At 53.3% G+C, this 23220-nt stretch overlaps 7 protein-coding genes across 7 annotated transcripts; 3 read left to right on the forward strand and 4 right to left on the reverse strand.

Moving 5' to 3' along the window:
• Positions 1-661: 661 nt before the first annotated feature.
• HMPREF1541_04050 (uncharacterized protein) lies at positions 662-3091 on the reverse strand (the record flags this gene model as incomplete). Its single annotated transcript, XM_008718398.1, has 2 exons — positions 662-2900; positions 2952-3091. 2 exons carry the CDS (start codon positions 3089-3091, stop codon positions 662-664), a joined length of 2379 nt encoding a protein of 792 aa, XP_008716620.1.
• A 1141-nt stretch (positions 3092-4232) lies between these two features.
• On the forward strand, positions 4233-5566 carry HMPREF1541_04051 (uncharacterized protein; the record flags this gene model as incomplete). Its single annotated transcript, XM_008718399.1, has 2 exons — positions 4233-5150; positions 5210-5566. The coding sequence occupies 2 exons, from the start codon at positions 4233-4235 to the stop codon at positions 5564-5566; spliced, it is 1275 nt and encodes a 424-aa protein (XP_008716621.1).
• Positions 5567-6414: 848 nt separating this feature from the next.
• Positions 6415-6969, reverse strand: HMPREF1541_04052 (ribosomal protein S12; the record flags this gene model as incomplete). The annotated part of the gene is made up of 1 exon (XM_008718400.1): positions 6415-6969. The coding sequence occupies one exon, from the start codon at positions 6967-6969 to the stop codon at positions 6415-6417; it is 555 nt and encodes a 184-aa protein (XP_008716622.1).
• A 1257-nt stretch (positions 6970-8226) lies between these two features.
• On the reverse strand, positions 8227-9378 carry HMPREF1541_04053 (uncharacterized protein; the record flags this gene model as incomplete). Its single annotated transcript, XM_008718401.1, has 3 exons — positions 8227-9028; positions 9079-9222; positions 9275-9378. 3 exons carry the CDS (start codon positions 9376-9378, stop codon positions 8227-8229), a joined length of 1050 nt encoding a protein of 349 aa, XP_008716623.1.
• A 3312-nt stretch (positions 9379-12690) lies between these two features.
• On the reverse strand, positions 12691-15030 carry HMPREF1541_04054 (uncharacterized protein; the record flags this gene model as incomplete). The annotated part of the gene is made up of 2 exons (XM_008718402.1): positions 12691-14846; positions 14901-15030. 2 exons carry the CDS (start codon positions 15028-15030, stop codon positions 12691-12693), a joined length of 2286 nt encoding a protein of 761 aa, XP_008716624.1.
• A 1175-nt stretch (positions 15031-16205) lies between these two features.
• On the forward strand, positions 16206-16846 carry HMPREF1541_04055 (uncharacterized protein; the record flags this gene model as incomplete). The annotated part of the gene is made up of 3 exons (XM_008718403.1): positions 16206-16264; positions 16314-16587; positions 16634-16846. 3 exons carry the CDS (start codon positions 16206-16208, stop codon positions 16844-16846), a joined length of 546 nt encoding a protein of 181 aa, XP_008716625.1.
• A 501-nt stretch (positions 16847-17347) lies between these two features.
• HMPREF1541_04056 (uncharacterized protein) lies at positions 17348-22304 on the forward strand (the record flags this gene model as incomplete). The annotated part of the gene is made up of 3 exons (XM_008718404.1): positions 17348-17501; positions 17554-22018; positions 22067-22304. The coding sequence occupies 3 exons, from the start codon at positions 17348-17350 to the stop codon at positions 22302-22304; spliced, it is 4857 nt and encodes a 1618-aa protein (XP_008716626.1).
• Positions 22305-23220: the final 916 nt, after the last annotated feature.

Consider the following 23220-nt stretch of genomic DNA (forward strand, 5'->3'; position numbering starts at 1 on the left):
TATCTGCATCAAGGGTGGTCACTGCAATGGAGCCGGCGATTGGGTACAGGCCATACTCGCACGAATGAGGACGGAAGTATGTCACCACCATTTCGAGATGCACATACAAAACACAATAGAGTTGTTGATAGTACGTTTTGAATTGGTGCGAAATGATCGTCACTAAGACGAGATGGCTTATGCCCGAACTCGTACGAATTCATATCGACTAGAGCCCTCGGACAGAATAGGTGTATCCGCCGCTAGTTGGACTCGGGCGTAAGAATAAACAATGTAATACTTGTGTAGGCCGTAGCAGCTTATGTGAGCCATCTTTACAGAAATGCATCAGCATATCCCCAAAGCATATCCTAACGTACTCATACAGACACTAGGAATTCATTGGGACGCAGTACGTGAGATAGGGTTGTATTGGCACAAGATCTGTTGCAAGATCCTAAACAGTCCTAGATCGTGCCAGGAGTCATGCTGCTGGGTTTCATCTTTATCTCCAGCTCAAGACCATTCCCTTTCCAGCAACCTAGAAAGCTGTCCGCAGCAGAGCTCACAATCGCCCTGAAATGGCACTGCCGCCTTTGGCATCAGCCTTGTTCCTGCGTGTGTAGATACGTATTGTTTTATTGTCGCAAATCCGGACGAATTCGGACTAAGCAAAATCGACTTAGCCAAGCATTTCGACGTCAAGTCCGATAGCTCGCATGAACAAGTTCACGTTGCCCAGGCGTACGCTCGACATGTCCGCTGGCAAAGCTTTGCTCTGCATCACTGTCTCCATCACTCGATCCTTCACTCCAATCACTAGCCTCTGTTGCTGTTCGGGGGTCGCGCCAATACCTACAGCAGCGAGGAATTGCCATACATAGACATCGTCGCTGCTATTGACAGGGCCCGGAAATATGAGGACCAACAGTGGTTCAAGAATATCGAAAAGGCGGTTGTAGAGGGTGGACCACTGCTGGAAGTCTTGATCGCCGACCGTACCCGTCTCCTTCACAAGCTCGGCTCTGCTGAGCAGGATTGTGAGCATGGACAAACCAATCTTTGTCTGGACAACATCGCTCAAGTTGGTATGGTCCATGATAAGACCAAGAAGACCAATGATGATGTTGATTGGTGCATCAGTGATGTAACCCAGCAAGCAAGGCATCACCTGTTGGGAGAATAGCTCGATCTCTTCACGAACAGCAGCAGGGGGTTGCGACTCCCCTGGTGGCGTCTTGCCGTTGCGCACGACATCAAGCTGATCCAGGTGCACCACGATCATAGTGAGAATTGTGACGCGCTGCTCAGAATCGATAAGACGGAACACTCTTGGGATGAGCTTTTTGCACTTGGGAAACGACAGCATCGCAATGAACGGGTGAGTCTCGAGAGCGCCCGGGACGATGGGATCAAGAACCTTCAGGTCCTGCCAGAGCTTGGTGATAAGCGTCTTGAAAGATTCGCGCCATTCAATGCTCGCCTGCACTGCATCTGCATCCCCCTCCTGAGGCGGGGGAGGCATCTTTCTCTCTTGGTCCTCAAGGTTCATCAAGTCGGTGTAGACAGCTTCAATGTTCTTGAGACTGGTCTTCCGATCGCTCTTGCTGGATGCCTGACCCTTGCTTGTAGGTCGCGCATCGGTACTTTCCTGCCGCTTGATATTGAGCAGAGGCTTCGGGGTCTTGGCGTTACTGAAAGAGATCTTGCCCAAGCTGCCTTCAATGATCAGCTGTTTGTTCTTGGGCTTCAGCTTGGCGGCCTCAACAGCTCTTTGAACCTGCTGCTGCATTCGCTGCATGTGATTGTCTCCAGTGATCTGATGCCGACGGTTGTTGTTTGCTCGGTTGCCAGTCTGGAAGAGGTACGTTTGCGCAAAATGACCTAGCGGTTGTGTGGGATGTTGTCTTGGGGCCCCACGTATCTGACTATAGACCTGATAGTAGAAATCTTCAGCAAGCGCGGCCTCTGGGCTGGAGTCCGTGGGATTGCTGGTCGCACTGACAAGCTGCTGCAGCTGGATTCTAGTGATGAAATTCTTGTCTTGAGGGCTCATGAGACCGTTGCCTTTGGACAACAAGAAGATCTTGTGATTGCGCTTAGCACGCTTAGCATCTTCCTCTAGGTACGCTTTACGCTGCTCGTCGGAGAGATCCATCAGCTGTTGGGCATTTGTGATAACAGGCTGACCACCTGGACCAGCCGCACCTCTGTCGAGGCTAGGCTGGGGTGAGTGACGAGGTCTGTTGGGATTTTGTAAGATCTGTAGCGGCTGTTGTGGAGCTCGGACTTGTGCAGGCTGAGGTGCAGTGCGCTGTTGCGGTGGGGGGACCTGTGGCATCGGCTGAGAAACTGGAGGAGCTTGCATTTGAGCGTACGGAGGAGTTGGCTGCGGTATATGCTGTTGCGGCTGGCTAGGAGGCTGGTGATGGTGAAAGGCATAGGGATCTTGCTGAGGAACTTGGGGTCGCTGTTGGCGAGAGGCACGCATCTGCGCTTCAACTTCCTCGAGGCTCATCATCTTTCGGGCAGGAGCACCGCGGCCGGTGCTCGCGAGCGCTTCTGCAGAAGCTTGAGTGGGAGCGGCGGGAGTCTTGGAGCTCCATGCACCGGACTTGGCCTGAATATCAGGGATGTACCCAGGGTCCTCGTATTTCTCATAGCCGGTGCGCTTAGGCTTGCTAGATCGAGCCGTGGCAGGTTCTTCGTAAGCAGAAGGGTGCTGGAGGTGATATCTCATCTGCTCCTCACCGATAGCATTGGAGACTTGTGCAGTGTTGCCGAAAAAGTCAAAGTCTCTACCAACACTATCCTGTCCAGGTCCAGCTTCTGCACCGGTTCCGAAGGTATCGTCGTTCATGTCATCACCCGTCTCTTGGAGCTTGTCGGCCAAGCCATCGTATGTGTCCTCGAAGTCGAGTCTATAAAGTCCAAGATTAGCTTAAAGACAGACAAGCTGGGGGCTGGCATACTCTTCCTCGTCATTGCCTTGAAACGCCTGCAGCTTGCGCGCCTGTGCAATTCCGGCGAAAGGGTCATTGTGCTCGAAGATACCCTTGTTCGACCCGGACTTGTCCTTGGGCAGATTGGTGTCGAAGCCGAAGAACGACATGACTGAGATCTCACTTGCGCAGCAGGGAGGGGTCAATCTGTGCAGTCCATCGCTCGCTGGAAAAGATGTACGGAATTGGAACGGTCGCAGACAAGCTTGCTTTTGTATGCTTACCCCACTCCTTACCTGTACCGCTAAGACTGGAGTGTGAATCAAGTAAGGCAACGATCAATAGAAGATGCGACCGTCCGAGTGAATCGAGGGCAACTTGAGTGTGAACGAATTCCAAAGTGGATGACACAACGGGCACCATAAGCGGCAGCTTAGCCGAGCCCCATACCACTTCCTCAGGCTGTGCTGGAGATTCTTGCCGGCATTGGGGGCTATATCGGCTACGTTCTGGTGGCTGGTTGAGCAGATCTTAAGTAAGCCGGTGGTGTTTCATCTGCTTCGCTTGAACATCAGGTCCAGGCGTACTAAGTACGGCAGACTCAGCCGAACAATGACAGTACGAAGGACTCTCGAAGTATAGTGCCACACACTGGCAAGTGGCAGAAGTACAACGTTGATAATCTGCTAGAAGCACATGTGACAGCGTCCATTGATGTTAGCAGCCACAGGTGTGTAGTCTGACTTATTTTTACATCTGCTTGCCTTAAGGCGATGCTTATTCTAACTACTTGGACGTAAAGGCCTAAGTTGAAGCTGAGACAGGCGTGCATATCCACGGCCCACTCAGCCACGACTCTTCGCTAAGCCTTGCAAGAAACCAGACAAGGGTTAGGTAACCTGAAGGGCAAGGGGTTCCCGCAATCAGGCTGCTCATCTGCGCATTTGCCCCGGATAACCTCATTTCAACATTACGAGTCGCGAAGTCTGATGTCCACGACGCGTGGCCTGGCTCGAGTATCTTTCCTTTCTGCATTGTTGTAAAACCATCCTCTTTCTCCTCTGACGAAGGTGGCCGCCACTCGTTTGTCTTCACTTCTCACCCTCCCCGCAGGAGTCCGAGTCCTCAGGCCAACCCCTTCGAGGGACGACATTCTTACATTTCATTAGCTCACTGAGACCCCTTTCGCGCATGCCGGCGGACGTCGACGAGAAAGCATTTCCCCTTACTGAGCACGGATCACCTACATCAAGTCGCTCTCACTCTCAATCACCATCGCAGCCCGAAAGCGGGAATACGAGACCTTCCATCATGGCCAGCGGATCCGCACGATACCTGCGCTACATACTGTTCGCTGTCTTCGGCCTCGCAATACTATACTTCATTTCATCCTCATCGTTACCAACTTATAAGCCACCCGTGCCCGCAAGTCGACCGGGCGCAGTTGGACTCGGTTCGATAGAGGTAGAGAAGGGCCCAGAAGATGTAAAAGCTTCGTCTGCCGTAGCAAAGCCGCACACCGCGGTCGAGAAGCCCGCGCAGGCCGCGCCAACAACGCCTATCGACAAGGCCGCTGCTCCTAATGAACTATCTCCGCCGGCACCTGGTGCACGCGTCAACGCGACCTTTGTTACCCTTGCCCGCAATACCGATCTTTGGGAGATCGCACGTTCGATCCGCCAAGTAGAAGACAGGTTCAACAGGAATTACAACTATGACTGGGTCTTTCTCAACGACAAACCCTTCGACGATAATTTCAAGAAGGTGACCAGCTCCCTAGTCTCTGGCAAAACACACTATGGCGAGATTCCAAACGAACACTGGTCGTTTCCCCCGTGGATCGATGAGAAGAAAGCCGAGGCCGTGCGTGAGGATATGCGGCAACGCAAGATCATTTATGGCGACTCGGTGTCCTACCGCCATATGTGTCGCTTCGAATCTGGCTTCTTCTTCCGTCACCCATTGATGATGAATTACGAGTACTACTGGCGTGTGGAGCCGTCTGTTGAGCTCTTTTGCGACCTGCACTACGATCCCTTCCGCGTCATGAAGGATAACAAGAAGAAGTACAGCTTCGTCTTGTCCCTTTATGAATATGTTGAAACGATTCCTACGCTATGGGAATCGACTAAGAAATTCATGCGGAACCATCCTGAGCACATTGCTAAGGACAACAGCATGTCTTTCCTCTCCGACGATGGTGGAGAGACATACAACAAGTGCCACTTTGTGAGTCTCTCGTGCTCTTGGTAACACTTTTTCACGTTAACTAACATACTGCTTCACAGTGGTCCAATTTCGAGATTGGCAACCTGGACTGGCTACGCAGCAATGCCTACGTCGATTTCTTTGAGAGCCTCGATCGCGATGGCGGTTTCTTCTACGAGCGTTGGGGAGATGCGCCTGTGCACTCGATAGCGGCTGGACTCCTGCTCAACAAAGACGAGATCCACTTTTTCAACGACATCGCTTACTACCATGTGCCCTTCACTCACTGTCCGACTGGCGAGGACCTTCGCCTCAAGCTGCGTTGTCACTGCAATCCTCAGGACAATTTCGACTGGAAGGGCTATAGTTGCACCAGTCGGTTCTTCGAGCTGAACGGCATGGAGAAACCAGACGGCTGGACTGAGCAATCGAAATGACTATATGGATGGCGGGCTGCTGTCCGGTACGCTCTCATCTCGTTCGGGGTGTGTGCCATTATTGCTATCGCCTTGGTCCTCACTCCCTTTTCGAGGAATAAGATTATAGACTTCGTCGATCGACTGGCCGAGTGGCACGAGAAGGGTTTGAGAGAAGCAGGGGATTTACCCTCTCCAAGTGCTGAGAAAAAGGGTCGCTTGGCTTGAGATCCGCCGCTTCAGCGTGTTGGACTGCAAGCAATACCAGCTCCACGCACAGCTCTTTCAGCGTGCAACGATTTAGCAGAGCATGGCAAAATGGACGGGCAAAAGGATAAAACTTCAGCTCTTGTAGCGAATAGCGGCTTCGATACCTGTTTTTGATACAATTATACACGGGAGACGGCATTTAGGGCGCTTGGAACCCTCCTCTAGAACAATGCCGACTGTCTTTCCTTCTGTATAGCATCCTCTGTTCTCCTACCCTTTGATGACCTGTTGCTTTCAGAACCGTGGGTCACCTCGATTGGCAACCCATGTGCAGAGATTTAGCTGAGACTCCCATGCCCTTACTGTGGAGTTCTCGAGGAAAGCACGAGGGCTACCTTGATCTCCTGTCTAGACCACAGCCACAGGTCAACAGAGATAACGGTCCCAGCGCACCAGCGGTGTTGTAGCCTCTCGCGCCTGCAACGTGCGCCTGGGCAAACACTTGCCAGCTTGAACCAGAAATCGCTGTAGGTCTCTTATCTCGTCCACTTGAGCTCACCAGATTCGCAAACATACCACCACCCGCCATCTTGTCATCCTCAAATCCTCAGCATCATTTCTTCACCCCAGCAGCCAAGCTCCTCCAACCCTCAAAAGTCTCACACCTGCAAGCTCTTCGGTTTCTTCGTGCCGTACTTGCTCCTTGCCCTGATCCTTCCAGGCACACCACCCAGATCCAACGCCCCGCGGACAAGATGGTACCGCACACCAGGACAATCCTGACTCCTGCCGCCCCTCACCATCACCACACTGTGCTGCTGCACGTTATGACCTTCTCCGGGAATGTAGCACGACACCACACGCCCGCTGGACAATCTGACCTTGGCCGTCTTGCGCTGCCCGGAATTGGGCTTCTTGGGCTTCGTGATGCCGACCTTGAGGCAGACGCCCTTCATCTCCGGGCGGTCGCGCATGGCGGGCGAGATAGGTCGGCGAGCCTTCTTTGACGTGCGCGGTGATTTTCGAACTTGGTTAAGCGTCATGGAGCGCTTCGCAGACTGTGAGAATGCGCGGGCTGTGGTCGTTTGGCGGAGCGTGGGAGTAGTAGCAGTGGCGGTATATTTGAGGGTTGCGCGTGTAGGTACGGAAAGGGTCTGCGGCCGGAGCAGGGATCGCATTGCGCGCAGCAGCAAAGGGGAAGGGACGGAGAGCATCTTGAGTGGGCTCAGATGCCTTGTGGGGAGATGTTTGGGTTAGCTAGGATGTCGCGAATGTCACGATGAGAAGAAGTCGGAGCTGTGCTCGAAAGTCGAAGGTTGAGGGTTGTGGAGCCTTTGGCAAGGCTAGTACGCAGCCTGATGCTTTCACGCGCTCTTGGCCCAGTGTTCACAAAGTTGACCGTACCTAGTATAGAAGAAGTAGTCCAGCGCTATTCCAACGCACCAAAAATCTGACATTTGTCCACTTGACGCCAGACAGTTGTAGCATACAGCAAGTGTGGTGGCGGAAATCGTCAGACGACTAGACAATAACACTCCACATCCCCGATATCTCGCTATGTTGAGGTGATGCTACAGTATAGGTATTCAATCTCAGTCTCGCGATCTGCTCCGTGAGAGGTACAATATGCATGCTATATTCCCATTGCTCGACAGCAGCCACCAGCGCCAAGCTCGCTATCCCACTGCAGTAGTAGGAGTACACACCATTTGGTCAAGGCCGACAATGAAGAACGCTCAGTAAGTCGGCAGCAACGCAACGGCGTCCGAGGGTAGGCACACGGACTACAAAATCACAAAAAAAATACAGAAATTAACAACCAGATAGCGAACTCGTCTCCGAGCAATGACAGTGAACAGTATGGAAAGTTTCTTGATATCGTGCATACGCCGCAACGAGTCTCCCCTCCTTCGAACTGTGTGACTTTCGCAATAGCAAGAACAAAACACCCCCAAACTTAGCCGTCAGATGCTGTCGAAAAAACCTTTGCGGTTCGTAGCAGTCGTTCTTGCCGTTGGTATCGTTGTACGTGTGTGCGTGATTCTCGTTCCTTTGGCCCCCGCATGATTGCAATTTTTGAAAAGAATGAAAGACTATGGCAAAGCTCGACTCCCGTATCAGGTGAAACAGAATGCATGCTGTGTCCTCATGTCACTGCATCCATGATCGTCTTCAAGGTTATTCCAACGTATCAATCGAGAGAGCGAGAGAGGGTCGTGTTATTACACCACCAACCAACGATATCCTTTCTCCTTTAGCAGGTACTGTTCGGAGAAAGGTACCCTGTTCGGGCTCATCGTTCGAAGGAAACAAAGGTGCAAAAAGATTCAGGAACTTTTAGCCTCCCGGTATTCCAACGATGACGCTAAAATTCAGATCCGCGATGAGTCAAGATTGTTGTTCCCAGTCCGTCGTCAAACGCCCGCTTTTTGTGCTGACAAAGGATGTAATAACCCATTACTGTGAAGTTGTTAGCTGTGATTCAATGTAATGATGTTGGGACATACCTGTTGCGGAGCATAATTAGCATACTGATGGGCAGGAGGCATGCCCATCGATGGATAAATGGGTGGAGGAGGCGCTGGGCGGTAAGGGGTACCGGCGGGACCCGAGTTGTTCTGGCTTCTGCCCCAGCTGAGCCGGACACGTGAATTGCCAATTGGGTAACCCTGCATCTGGTTGATGGCCATCTCCGCCGCATGGCGCTGAACAAATTGGACGAAACCACAGCCTTTGCCGGGCGGGATCTTGACGTAGGTAATCTCACCGAAGCCCTGGAAGAAAGAACGCAGCTCGTCCTCGGTGACGTAGCCAGAAAGACCTCCCACGAAGACAGTGGTGTTGTTGGGATCCGTGAACTGATTCATCGGCTGCTGGCCGCCATAGAAAGGTGCCATGGGCTGGTGATTGCCGGGGTGCATCTGAGGAGGAGGGTGATAGCCCATGGGCCCGGCGCCGCCGGCAGCGGCACCACCCATCATGTGGTTCATATTACCAGCGCCACCCTTGTTCTTAGGAGTAGCAGTTGAGATGCGCATCGGACGGTTGCCACAATAAACGCCTTGCATCTCACTGAGAGCACGCTGCTGGTCTGCCTCCTCAGAAAAACGAACGAAGCCATATCCACGGGACATGCCAGAAATCGGATCGGTCATGATTTTGGCGGACTTGCACGACGGGAAGCGGCTCTGGAAGAGCGAGACAAGAACATACTCGTTGACCTCGGGGCCAAGATCGCCGACAAAGATCGAATACTCGATAGCACGTTCCTCACTGACAAGGTTGTTAGCAGACCCCATGTAGATCACACATCGCTCGCTTACCGTCGATCAGCAAGCCCACCACCGCTAGCCCAGTTGAGCTTGAACAACCGATTGGAGTTTGGCATAGGAGTCCCATTCAGCTGAAGAGCCTTGTGGGCAGCTTGGGGAGAGGCAAAGTCGACGAAGCAGTAGCCCGCATTGCTGCTAGCAGATCGTCAGAACGGTATCATTGTGATATGAAGCGTTGGAATCGTACCCAGAAAATTTGTCTCGAATCATCTTAACGCTAACTTGCTCGCCTACTTGAAACCAAAGGTTGCGCACGAAGTTCTCGTCGATCCATGGCTCAAGCTCTCCCATCCTGTGCACATATTAGCGCAAAGAAAATGATATCGTCGAGTAATGTACCAGAGAGTAGTCTTCTGCTCGCCAGGGGCACCTGGCTGACCAGGGGTCTGCGCAAGCGCTTGCGGGCCTTGGTTAGGATCGGCAGAAGGGAACTGCATGGTTGGGGCGCCCGAAGTGTTGTTCTGACCGGGAGCAGCAGGGTCCTGAGCACCGGGAACTTGGGTAGGAGAATTCTGGTCCTGGCCATTACCGGCAAAGTTGCCTCCGTAGTTCTCGTAAGACATGCTGGGCAATTGCAGTACAACGCGCGAACTCAGTTGCGAAATCAAGTGTAAGATACAGAACTGCAAGGGTCAGCGGAAGATCACGGAAAGCGGGGCGCTTTTGTAGTGGAAATTTCAAAGTGTAGGTGAGGCTGATATTACAACTCCAGGCACCAACGTTGAAAATGTGGTTGTGTGTGGATGGCGCCGGTCGATGGATGAAAAACATGTCACACTTACCTGTCAGCTCAGTGTACTGTTGGTAACAAAGGTAGTCGGGTGTCCAATCGACTATGATTCGACGATTGAAGGATTAGTCGGTGGATTATGCTTGCGCGCGTTTGTCGAACGAAGCTTTTGATGACAAGGCAGCAACTCTGTGCGCCAGAGAACGCAAAATGTCAAGAGACAGGACGGAGTAGTGATGGACGTTAGAAGTGAATCGCTCAAGTCTGATGGTACAATATGTCAGTTAATGTTCTCGTTTGGTCTCGGAATGTTGAAGCATATTGTGCATGGAGGAAAGGTTGGTCAGGTAAGGGCGCAGACGCCGCACAGCTTGACTCGAAAGTAGGTGCAAGGCCTTGAAAGATAATCGCTGTGCTTTCGAGGTCAAGGGCGCAGCCGAGGACAGTCCGACCGCTTCAGGCAGGGAGGATCGCAAAGCCGGGGAGTCTGCCGAGCTTTAATGCGCACAGCTGAGTACACCTGGGTCGCGCAAGCATCTGAAATGTATAGAAGGTATCTAGCGGAGAATCCACGTACCAGAGTAGACGTGCGATCGCAAGAGATGTGGGAAGCAGATACTCGATTTCGACGCGGATGTCAGATGGCAGACTCGACCAACTCCGATTATCTGGAAGGGCAGATTTTTTGGCGCAGAAAGCAAGGCAAGGTAACCCGCAGCGAAACACCGAGATCGGAATCGAGGGCGGAAGAGAGAAGGGGATGTAGGCGGGTTGTAGAGGTGGAAGGAAGTTGCAATATGGAAAATGCAGGAAGCAGGCGCAAGATGCGGGAAAGGATGGAAGAGAGAGGATGGGATGAGGTGAGAGGTGGGATGTGGTTATGGCAAGCGACCGGCGAGTCGTGCTTGGTCTCTGTCGCGCGGCGTACATCGCCTACTAAGCGGGCTCGCGGGCTGCCTGCTCCACTTTCGCGACCCTTCAAGCCTAAAAATGCTAACTTTGGGCTCTCTCCAGCTGCCTTAACCATGCCGCGAAGCCTAAATCGGATGCGCAAGTCGAGTAGCATTTTCGGTGCTTCCCTGTTTGCTGCTGTAAGGGTCACCAACATGTGTGCTGCAGTTTCCATCCCTGCCTCGAACGTCCATCTCTGTGCTCCTGGGCGTTCTTCGCGTGATACCCCTGCCGGCGCCTCCCCGGTCTCTCCCTTCGCACTGGTCGCCTTTTGGTTGAGAAGACGCTGCCCAAAATTCGGCTTTCGTGTGTTCTTCCACAAGCTTTACCCAGTGCCCCACAGTTTCTTGCCCCAAACATCAGGGATTTGCTCTAGCCTGACAAATCGGCAACCAATTGCTGGAGGAGAGCAGCTGTGAACATGTCTTGAAGCTAGAGTTGGCGCACCCCCGGCTGCATGAACTCTACGCTGCGTTCTCGTGGCGTGTCCCGTGCGCAGTACGGGATCAGTGATCCCCGCGTCTGCCCTGTAGACAAGCAGCAGCGATAAGCGCAGGAACTGACCATGAAGTTCAGGAGAGTGTAGGAACACGGCGTCTTGCTTTCCAGTCTAGAAATCTTCCTCTTGAAGTGTGCGGCTGAAATCTACCCACGCCTATCGATTTACTGACTGTTACTGCTGGCAGATTTATTGTACGTAGTATCATGCGCCTGGGCCGTCACACATCCCAAGCGTCCGTCTTAGATTCTATCCATGGCCTGACATCGAGCCGCAGATAATTCGCTTTGGGCCATGCAGTCGGGAAAAGGGTCGCCGAGACGACCTGCATGCGAAGCCGCTCTGGCAGCTGCTGGGCTAAGCTTGAACGACTCGAATCTTCAGGGCGCTGCTACCTGTGATTGGGCCACTCCCCCAACCGTCCTGGATCGTCCGCTCTAATCGCGCCAGCAGCGCCCTCGGCTATCTCTTGCGTGCTCTCATTTCGCCATGGGTGAGCAACGTGGCTTTTCAGCCCAGATCTGCACAGCCTTTTTGGTCAATTGGCATCCAAAAAAGAGGTTAGGCACCAGTACCACTCTGAGAAAGGCATTCTTTTGTCTGCTGGCGTAAGATTCGGATTACTGTTGGGGAGCGATGAAAGGCGCAGAACCCCACTGGCCACTTGCGCGAGGCGCCGTTCCCGGGGCTGCTGCTGGAAGAACGATTCCGCATGCGAGTGCAACAAGGATCGGAAAGTTGAGCCGAGACCGGAATCGGTACGTGCGTTCTCTGGGCTGCTATTAGCCGAGCCTGGGCGAACAACCTGCATCCGTAGACCTCTATGGTCAATGAGTATGAATATGCAGACGCACAAAGCAGCTAATGGCTGCCGGCCCCAAAACGGAATAATTCGTGTAGAAGCAAACTTGAAGAGCCTACTACCCGCAAGTCACTAGCACATAGGTGGACGGCAAAACAATCTTTAGGAGCGGACATACTGAGATGTTGCCTGTACTGTAATCCTTTTCTAATTTCTTCGCTATGGAGTTCACCTACAAGACGCACGACAGTCTGAACTCGTGCGCTGTGCCATGTTTCGTCCGTTGATGTATCCATTTGTGCAATGCACTGTAGGCATCGGCCACGTCCAGTTGGAAATCAGTGAGAGGCTCTCCTGAGTCGGCACGCGTTCGAATAGGCCACCCTTGCATATCTAGCGTGCGCGCAATCAAGTTAAGCAGTCAGTCGTCGCGGAGTATCGAGATGGGACTCTATACACCCCTACTCGCCGTCCTGGTCTTGTACTGGTTAGGTTGTGCCGGGAAGAGGATCGGGGACCTCGCCGTCCCTCGGCTGCCACATTGTCATACGACCAAGTACGACTTGATCTAGGCTACTAACAGTCAGTACAACCACAAACCTGGATTACGGAGATGACTCACTAGCGACCATTCTTGACACCAATCTGCTTCAGCCGACCTTCTTGCTCGAAATCCCAGGACTCGAGCCACTCTTTCAGCCATAAGTCGTACTCATCTTCTTGATCGTGGATTTTCTTGGTCGTCTCCTCATTGACAGTCTTGAGTGGTGTGGACCAAGTTCGCAGAATGAAGTAGATCTTGTGCAAGTCTCGCGCACCGCCCTCACTGTACATGTGTGCCTTCTCGGGCAAGCAGTTGAAGTCATAGCCGCCTCTGACAAGGTAGCCGCGGTCGCATATCTGGAGCATCTTGTCCATCAGGCATTTTCCCACTCCCAAAAGACGGTACTTTGGATCAACATAGATCTCAATTTCAGCGGAGATGCGCTCAACGTAGTCGGAAGCGCTCCAGTCGGTGGCGTAACCCCAGCCCACGATCTTCTCCTCAACAATCACTGCTTGATAATTAGGGTTTGTGTTCTGGATTGGATGATTGCTCGCCATACCATTGCTACGCATCCTAGCACGATTCTGCTTCTTAGCCTTGACCTTCTCCACGGCTACAATGAAAGGTAGTTTGTGATCAACAGCTTCATCGAAACGGTCACGCATATCGGACTCGGGAATGGCGACCATCTCTGCTGGACGAGGTCCGTTCGCGATATGCCAGTTGTAGATCTCCGTAAGCTGTGGCAGGTCGATGTAGGCAGCAGGACGCAGGTAGATACTCAACAGGGGTTCACATGTGGCGACGGTTGGCATCTCCGCTTCCGGCTCCGGTTGAGGTATCACTTTGTTGCTCTTTGCCGCGTGCTTGGAAATGTAGGCAAGGAAACGCTGACAATAGACCTCGCTGGTTTCTGCATAGCCCAGTTCTTCAAGGTCGACATGATCGCTACGACCTTCTCGGTCGAAGTCATCGCTGGTGGATTTGTTGATCTCATGACGGACATTATCTTCGAGACCACTGCCGTAGCCGAAGTACGACATGATGTTCTGAGCAGTGATGGTGTGACTTCGGGGTGCAAGTCCAATACCATCAGCATGGAGACCGATGTCCATCAGCTTCTCAGGTGGGATAGCAGCAAAGCATATTTCAGGATACTGGTGGTGGAAGACATCTTCTAAGAACACGCCATAGTCGCCGAAACCAGGATAAAACCGCTGAGAATGCATCCTTGGGCGTCGTTCCCAGTCGATTGGCGGCTGCATAAAACCTCCATCCCAACCCACCAAAGCCGCATCGGCTTCGTGCTTGTCTCTTCTCACGAAGACGTTGCCGTCGTTGATAGCAGCCACCGAGTCACCAGATTGTGTTGCATCATCTGGGATAACGGAGCCCCAGGCATTGCTGTCAACTTCATGAGCTTCGGCTTTAGTTTCAGATGTAGTAGCCCAGCGCGGGTTACGCTTGGCTTGATGTTGCTTTGCATGGGTAGCAGCATAATACCTGGGTTCAGTATTCGACTCATTACTTTTTCGAGGCATCACCTGGCTGGCTCGCGTAGCAATATGATCTCTCACTTCTGTGTCGACCGTACGACCTCGGAGCTCCAATCTAGAACGTGCGAAGGCGGCGGACGCCTGGCCAGGTTGTGTCGTGTTGGCGTCAACGGGCCAATTAGCCGGTGACTCGCCCAGCTTGGCGTAGTGCCCAACTTGTGCCTGGATGCGATGTTCCTGACTCGCTTTCAACGGCTGCCGAAGGCGGTGGAGCAGGTGGAGGTTTGTTGTAGCATGCTTGTCGTCACGCTTGTTGTGATTATATTGATCCACATCTGCTCGAATCTCACGTCTCTTACGCTCAAACTCTTCCCATGACGGATCTCCACTTCCGGCTTCACCTTTCATAGCTGCAACCTTGTCTCTGTTCTTGGCCGGAAGATAGCTATCTTCTTCGCGATGATAGCGACTGGGAGGGGGACGGTGGTCTCTGGGAGCTGCGCGGGCTTGCGACATAGAGGTTGATGCAGTCACTGAAGCGGTTGTGGAGGCTGGTGGAGCTTCGCTTGAGCCTCGACCCCAGATAGGGAGTTTGAACTCGCCTTGAGCCTGGAATGAAGGAGTGTCGGAGAGTGTCTCTTTGGAAGGAGCGGGAAGACTGATACCGAGCTGAGTGGTATGATTATTGCTTGAGATAATAGATGTGGCTTGATTCGGAGAATATTCTCCAGTCGCTGCAGTCAGAGTCAGATCGACTGTACAAGAAGGAAGTGAGACCATGATCTTACCAACTGTTCGGCGGGCGCTCGCAGTGGAATTGCCGCCTGGCGGCTGAGACGCCACGAGATCGAACTTGCAAGCTTTATCGGTGGAGTTTGAGTCTTCCAATGCGCGACAGCCGTCTGACGCGTTATGCATAGCTGCAGCTTTGGAAGAACGAGCGAAGTCTTGTGCAGTAGACACCACAAGACCATGACCTAAGCCTCGGCTTGCAGAGTTGTTCCGCTGTAACAAGCTGGCGGTATCAGAAGTCGATGTGGTCTGATTGCTGGCGTCTGGGGCCTGATCTTGGGCACTCGGGGCATTACAAGATATTTTCGTGTGTCCAGGCTTGCCGTAGTTGTCGCAATCGAAGTTGGGTCGATGTAAAGGAGCCCATGCTCCCCATGATCCAGCCTCAGAGGTTGGGCGTGGCATACCTGCAGGATCCTCAAAAGTGCCCACGGCGTTGGCGTTGAAGGTCGAGATCTCGCTATGGTTTGAGAAAGTATTTGGTTGTGAAGATATACATTGTAATTCTCGCGGGCTGAGATGATGGCTAGGGAAGACTGCAGGACGGTGAAAGTGATGGCTTGGCAATGGGCCTCTCCAAAGCGGTGATCCTTCACTTTCAGCATTCACAGGAGCCACAAGCGTTCTAGCCCTGGGCTCTCTTACTTCCAAAGCTCTAGTCTGCAAGCCCCTCTCATTATTGTCAGGATTGGCGCCTCGCAAGATCCCTAGAAGTCTTGCCCGATGTTGAGGCTCCATTACACCGCTGCAGGCTTTCTGCAAGCTCTCTGTAGGTGTGACTGTTACAAGCTTCTGCCCATGCAAAGAAAATCTCACCAATTTACCCAACAGTCGAAGGGGTGCTCAGCCACCGAAGTATACAACCGTGTTCGAACGCATCAATAGGCGCAAGAACACCGTTTCGCTGCTTCGGCTATGACTCCAACACATGGCTTTGTGGCTCAACGTGAGTTCTCTTCGGACTGTTTTGGTGATCAACGAAACCACTGTCCAGCCTAAGAAGCCTGTATGTAGAATTGTACAAGATGTGGAGACTAACGAGTAACATCTGAGACCTGTGTGAGGTTGAGATAGCCGTCTACATCTTGGCAGGGCTGCACGCATCGGCTTATCCTCGGGGAAGCCGGTCAAGTCATCCACAACTGCAGCTAGGCTGCAGAACCCAAGTCATCTCTACGGTGCAACATATGTGTGGATGTCTGACTAACAAGCTGCGAGGATCACATGCGCAGCAAACCCCAGGGCTCGGCTGAAGGCACGCATGACTTGTGCAGTACTCATGAGCTAGTTAACGCGACATCATGCTCTCTATTCTGCGGAAGGCGAGGCTGAAGGACAAGGAGATGCGCATTCTTATGCTGTATGGCTGCTGTAGACCGGTTGGACTCGAGCAGCTAACATCTTACCAGAGGACTCGATAATGCGGGGAAGACAACGATCGTAAAGAAGATCATGCATGAAGATGTCAACACGGTGAGCCCGACGCTTGGCTTCATTATCAAAACCATCGACTTTCGAGGCTACAAGCTCAACATCTGGGATGTCGGTGGCCAGAAAACCATCCGATCATACTGGCGGAACTATTTTGAGAAGACGGACGCGTTGATCTGGGTGGTGGATGCTACAGACCGGATACGCATGGAAGATTGCCGAGCGGAGTTGAGAGGCCTGCTATTGGAAGAGGTTCGTGGTATACAAGACGCGTGAGATTCTTGCTGACAAGTCATAGCGACTGTCCGGATCCAGCCTACTGGTGTTTGTAAACAAGACTGACATTACTGGTTGCATGAGCGTTGAGGAGGTGACAAATGGGCTGGAACTGCCACAGATTCATACACATCGATGGATGGTATTTCCATGCAGCGCTATGACTGGGAAGAATCTAGAAGAAGGACTCGACTGGGTTGTTCAAGATGCTAGAGACAGACTGTTCTTGTATTAGCCATCGGAACCCGGAGCCTCGTAAGGCGAACAAGGCAGCGCGTTTCTTGAAACAAAGCCATTCTGAAACGCCGGTGCACAGGCCGCTGAATGGCCGCAGCGAAAGGGTGTGGCCTGGCCTCTGTAGATTTGCCAAAAGGAGCACAGAAATCGACTCACTTGTATAGCGATCAGTTTTTGAGAGAAAAATATTTTCTGTGAGACAAGCAGGGTTAGTTGTTGTTATTGCTGCTGGAACCCGCCAAAGTCAGATCGCGACCCGACTCCGCATCTGCAACAAACAACCACTTCCGATCAGCTCTACGCAACCTCCAATGCCGCCCACTTCTGCATCTGCCCGCCAGGACAATCGCTGCAGATTGCTCATACCGTCGCTGTGGTCCTTGCTGTTTACGCTTCCACGTTAGTCCCCTGAGACGGACGTGCAGACGCCAGCCGCGTGTCTCGAAGGACAAAGTACTGTACCGACTAGAGCTGTATTTACGCGGCCCCGCACGCCATCATGAGCGCGTCAAGAGATGGCTCCGAAGATGTCGACCAATTTCTGGCCAGGATCGCGAGTCTAAGCAAGAAGACTGACAGCGATGCTGATCAGGCGCGGAGATCGGAGGAGCAGATGATGCTGGCCAAAAGAGAGCGGCAAGCCCGACGAGCAGGTACATACCATTATCGCCGCTCCTACCCATTCGATGCTAATGCCTTGAACAGAGCGCGCACGGTCGATATCACCCGTCAAGACCGGCCCCGCGGCCCCGTTATCCTTGCCCTCTACTCCTGGCGCCGACCGAAGGATTGACCCTCCTGTCAGTCTAACTCCTCGATCACGAGCTCAAACACTGAGACGGCCAGATGAGAGCCCAAGTCGTACAGGCCGACCACAATCGCCGCTAAGTGTTGAGCAAGACCGGTCGCTGCCACAGACCCCTCAAGACAAACCCGACTCCCCATCCTTACAACCCGTCAACGCTACAGCTTTGTCGCGAAGCGGCACTCTGTCGTGGCAGCAGAGACCTACTTCACGTGGTATCGGTTCAGTGCGCTCTCGCCCGCTTTCGGGTTCTCGTGGATCTTCGAGAGGCCCGGCGGAAAACGCTCCCACGACTGCAGAGAAAGGCGGGCAAGAATCTCCTTCGCGGAAAGATATTGCAGCGGCATTGGGTTCGAAAGATCCGGCATGGTTCCGACAAACACAAGATCGAGGCATTGGGTCTGCAGCGTACCGAAAGTCCGAACAAGACGATGTTGTGCTCTCGGCACGTTCTTCCCAGGGCATGAGACTGCCAGGCATGGCTTCGGGAACGACCGAGGACCGATTCACACCAACCTTCACTCCGTCCGAGCCTGCCAAAGAGCACAGCGAAAGTGAGCTATTTGGAAAGAGAGCATCTGTACCGCAGTCTCCCCGCAAACATCCAGCCGCGGCATATGTTTCCAACCCCGGTCCAGCCCCCTCGCTCTCTCCCACTGAACCATCGTTGCCCCACGAGGAGCATGTCCTGGATCACGGCCCTTCAGACCAAGAGAACAGCTCAGGTCAGCCTTCGAGTACTTTTGGCTCGATGGGCCGGCCCCCTTCTCCAACTAAAGGTCTTGGTGGCTTCGTTCAGAGCGCTATGATGCGGAGAAACGACAGTGTCAGCAAGAGATGGAGCGTGCAGGCGCATGCTGGCCTAAAGAGAGGGGACTCTGTTGCGAGCAACCGGCCAGTATTCAATCCTCCTACTCCCGGTGTCCCTTCTCTCGGCCATGCGCGCACACTTTCACGGGACCCACGACTGGCTCGCGACGGAACCGCTTCGCCGCAGAGTTCCTCTCGGCCGTCCTCTAGCCATGCTGAAGAAGCGTCGATCCAACCCTCCATCCAAAAATCAAAGTCAGAGCCGCACGGCTTGGTCGCGCCGCCCTCCAACCGAGCTTCAGTGCCCTCGCAACCGGCCCCGGCAGACGGCCAGGAAGATTCCAAATTGAGTCGGAGTCCTTCCAAGACTATGGACCCCCGGCGGTGGAGCCCTACGAAAGCGAGCTGGCTCGAGAGTGCCCTCTCCAAGCCCGAATCCCCGCGTTTCTCGCCTACCAAAGAAGAGCCGCCCGCATGGAAAATCGGGCTGCAGCGATCAAAGAGCCAGAAAGATCTTGCAGACACCGAGAGTCAACCCACTTCATTTGACCCTGTCAATACAGGTGGTCTTCTGCGCTCACCAACTCTAGGCGCAACAACGAAGCCGCTTGATCTTCAACCAAAGCCTTCTCCAGTACTGAGTCCCACGAAGGCCACGCTGGATGCCGGCAAATCCACGATTTTGGAAGACAAGCCGCCTGTGGAAGCAGAAACTCTTCCAGAGACCGCCTCAAAGCTATCCGTGAACCAGACCAGGAAGTTTGCGGACGAAATTACGCCTAGTTCTGATTCAGCTCTGCAACATACTCAGAAAGCTAACGACGGTAAACCTGACCCTCGAGAAAGCATGGACAAGAAACCACCTGCGCTGAAACCAAAACCTCAGACACCACCGAAGACTGACTTCCGTGCCAACCTCAAAAGCCGCCAGACTGGCTCGGCCACAGCCAACTCTGACGAGCCAGAGTTCAAGTCCGTGTTTGGCAAGCTAAAGAAGGCGGAGACCAAGAATTATGTGGCTCCTGACACATTGAAGGACAACATCACGCGCGGTAAATCGGGTTTGAATATTACAGGCGGCCCGCAGCCGCGCAAGCGTGTGGACGAGTTCAAAGAGAGCATTCTCGCGCAGAAGGAGGCGATGAAAGCAGGAGCTGGGACGGCCCACAAACGGTCAGATTCAAGGGATGCTTCCCCCGAAAAACCAGCGCAAGATCTACCAGAAGCTCTGAGAAGACGCAACACGTTACACAAGTCCAAGATTTCCACTGATAAGCCAATCATCAGTACTGCAGAGCTCCCGACCCAGCAGCCGCAACCGCCCATCAAATCTCGAAACCTGTCATCAACTCCGATTGAAAAAGAGAAAGTGTCTCCTAAGCCAGTTGACAAGCCTCTCGAGAAGTCGTTGACTAAAGGTTCTGAAACTGTTGTCGAGAAGTTCCCTGAGAGCCTCTCTGAACGAGCATCAGCGGCTGCGACCCCTGTGCCCCATTCGAAACCATTGGAGAGCAAGCCTATCGAGGTTCATAAAGAACCGGAGACTACCCTATCTCGCACAACTACAAAGACATCAGAGAGCAGCTCCCATGGCCTTGCGGCCGGTACCCAATCACTAGTCACAGGCGGCGCTTTGCAACTGAAGAAAACCACTTCTGGTGGATTGGCAGCTAGACTTAATCCTGCGCTTGCAGGGCTCATCGCACGCGGGAACAGTCCTAAGCCGTCTGGAGAATCTGGCTCCGCTGGAGAAGCGTCCAGTGACATGCCCATGTTAGTTGGAAATGCCAATACCGGAAAGACTGAAGACCCAGCCAACTTAACTCACATGACCAAAGGGCGCGCCAAAGGGCCAAAGCGTAGAGCCCCCAAAGCCGACCCGCCTGCCGAGCAAGAGGCGGCTGTTTCGATGAACCCAACTACGCTGCTTGGGGAAGTCGATATCAAGAACGCAAATCGTAGCCCCGTAAAGTCGAACTTTACGGAAAGTCGTACCGCCTTCGTTACGAGACCCCTAACGCCCAAGGTAGAAGCGGTCAGCCGTGAGCCAAAGCAGAAGCCTGTCGCAAAGCTTCGTGATGCTCAACACCCAAAGACACCTCCCGCCGTGTCGTCGAAGTCTCCAGAATTGCGGCGAATATCGAACCAGTCTCCTGTCCCAGAAGATAAAGTTGAGTCGCTACCGGTTGTGGCCACCAAGTCCCCCGAGCTTCGTCGCATTTCGAACAACTCGCCCGTACCTATCGAGAAAGCTGAGCCATTGCCACCCAAAACTTCACCGAAAAAGAACTTCAATATCGCCACGGACGGCACCGTGCGAGAAGCCACCCCGTCGAAGTCCACCGCTGCCATGCCTCTGACTCCCAGTAGGAGTAAGTTGAACTCGCCTCGGCCCCAGCAACCTTCTGATGAGGCTGCAGGCTCTCAACTTGGCGACAAGAAGCCGAAGCCCCCTGGCTTGGGCCTGCAATTTGGCTTCCCAGCCACGGCGGCTGTCAAGACACAGGAATTGACGCCACCTCCCGAAAGGGACCTCAAAACATCCGCCCTCGTCGATACACGTAAGCCCAACACGGCGGTCTCCCCAACCCGTCAGGCTCTTGAGGCCTTCTTCACTCCCGTACCTCGCTCCGATGAGAAAGCCGACTTTGATACCGAAACCATCCTCAACGTGACCTCAGCTGCCCCCGAGCGCCCAAAAACTCTCAACAGTCAAGTCTTCGAAATCACAGGCGATGGTAAGAAAACTCTCCTCTCCCCAGGTCAGGAGCATGTTTTCTTCGAAGAAAGCATGTACCTCGTCGTCCACACTTTTGAAGCTTCAGCAAAGAAGGTCACGGAGGTCTATATCTGGGCCGGTGACGCTATCTCTGCCTCCGCCCTCGAAGATGCGCAGATCTTCTGCCGCAAAGTTGCCCGGGAGAATTCAGCCAAGCTTCTCGTAATGAAGCAAGGCAAGGAGAGCGGTAACTTTTTCTCTGCGGTTGGCGGCATCCTTGTCACTCGCAAGAACAAGAGCGCGGCATTATATATGTTGTGCGGGCGGCGGCATGCTGGGCATGTGGCTTTCGACGAAGTCGGGTATTCTTCCGAAGCGTTGTGTTCAGGCTTCCCGTTTCTTATCTCTGCCAAGTTTGGCAAGCTCTATCTCTGGAAGGGCCAGGGCTCTGGAGCAGACGAGATTGGCGCTGCACGTCTTATCGGCATGGATCTCGGCTTGACAGGCGAGATCGAAGAGGTGTCGGAAGGGAAGGAGCCTGCGGCATTCTGGGAGAGCTTCTCTGCGCCCAACGCAAAGACACTGTTCAAGCCCAGCGATATTTGGGCGATGAGGAGCATGGACGAGAAGAATGGCTTCCCCTGCAAGCTGTACCGACTGGAGTTCGAGCGCCCAAAGAGCAGTGGAGGTTTCTGGGGGTTGAGAGCAACGAGTCCGAGCAAGCCTTCCAATAAAGCAACACTGACGGAGATTCCCTCGTTCACGCAGGCGGATCTGACAGACGATGGAGTATTTGTACTGGACGCGTGGGCTAGTATCTATGTGTATGTCTCCCCGTCCTGCCACGCAGTTGACAACAGCAGCACAGCTAACAAAACAACCAGTATCCCAGGCTCTCAAGCAAAAGCTGCCGAGTTCTCGACGGCGCTGCACATCGCGCAGGAGATCGCTGTGCTGACGCCGTCAATGCAAGACCGCGCGCTCCTGCCGAGCTGCGAGGTCGTGTTTGGGCCGCTTCCCAGAGAGGTACGGGCCGCCTTCAGAAAATTCGTGCCTGAGAACGGCATCGATGGAGAGGCGAAGGTGTTTGAAGTGGCGGAGGTGCTGAGCGCTTTGGATTGAGCGCTCCGTTTTCCGGGCCTTTGTTGATGTACGACCGAGGCCACGGGAACAGCTGATGATGGATGAAGATTTGTATAGGGGTTACACTGTACAGCTTTCAGGGTCTCTCGAGAAAGATTGACGAGTTTTATGAGTCTTCTCATCTTTTCAAGTTGATTCTACGCCCTGGTTCAAAGGCAATGCTGAGAGACACACATGTGATATACGACGTTTCACGAAAAGTTGGTCGATCGGTCTAGGTTGTAGACCTACAATTGTGTACATATATTCCTAATCGCGGTAGCAAGTCACCGACTGTCGACGAGACCTTGTGAATGTCGTTATCCTGAACATCGCGCCCACTTTTCATCTGATTCATGCGTAAATATATACGTATAGTCACGTACACGGCCCAATCTCCCCTCTCGCCGGACTCTACGTAGTCTACCTTCGAGTCCTTGTCTGCAGTAACGATCCTTTTGTCACCACCCTTATTGTCCCGGTGGCTCCTACCATCTACAGCCGCATCGATGATATTGAACTGCGTGGGGTCTGGGAGAGAGTCCTGCGTATCCTGCCCCGGGTGCCCAGCAAACAGTGATAGCAGGCTGCCCATAGGGGGCTCATAGGCAGAGGCGTGCCTGGAAAACCGTCCAGCGCCGCTTGAGGAAACGAGGACCTGGCCTGGGTTTGGGCCCGCTCCCGTCCCTGCTACCTGCCTCCTCGCATATACGCGGAGCACCGGACAGAAGCGAGTAGGCTATGATAGCGAAGAAGATCACGTGCGTTCAGCGACCGAAGCCACTTCAGGTCTGGTTATGAACGCAAATCTGAGGAGAGATCTGCGGGATCATGGCGCGAGACGCCCGGATTAAAGGCTATTGCAGCGAAAGCAGAGCCGAGATTTGGGGCTCGCTCAGGGATTTTTTGAAATTCT

Source organism: Cyphellophora europaea (assembly GCF_000365145.1).
Source record: "Cyphellophora europaea CBS 101466 unplaced genomic scaffold supercont1.3, whole genome shotgun sequence".
NCBI lineage: Eukaryota > Fungi > Ascomycota > Eurotiomycetes > Chaetothyriales > Cyphellophoraceae > Cyphellophora > Cyphellophora europaea.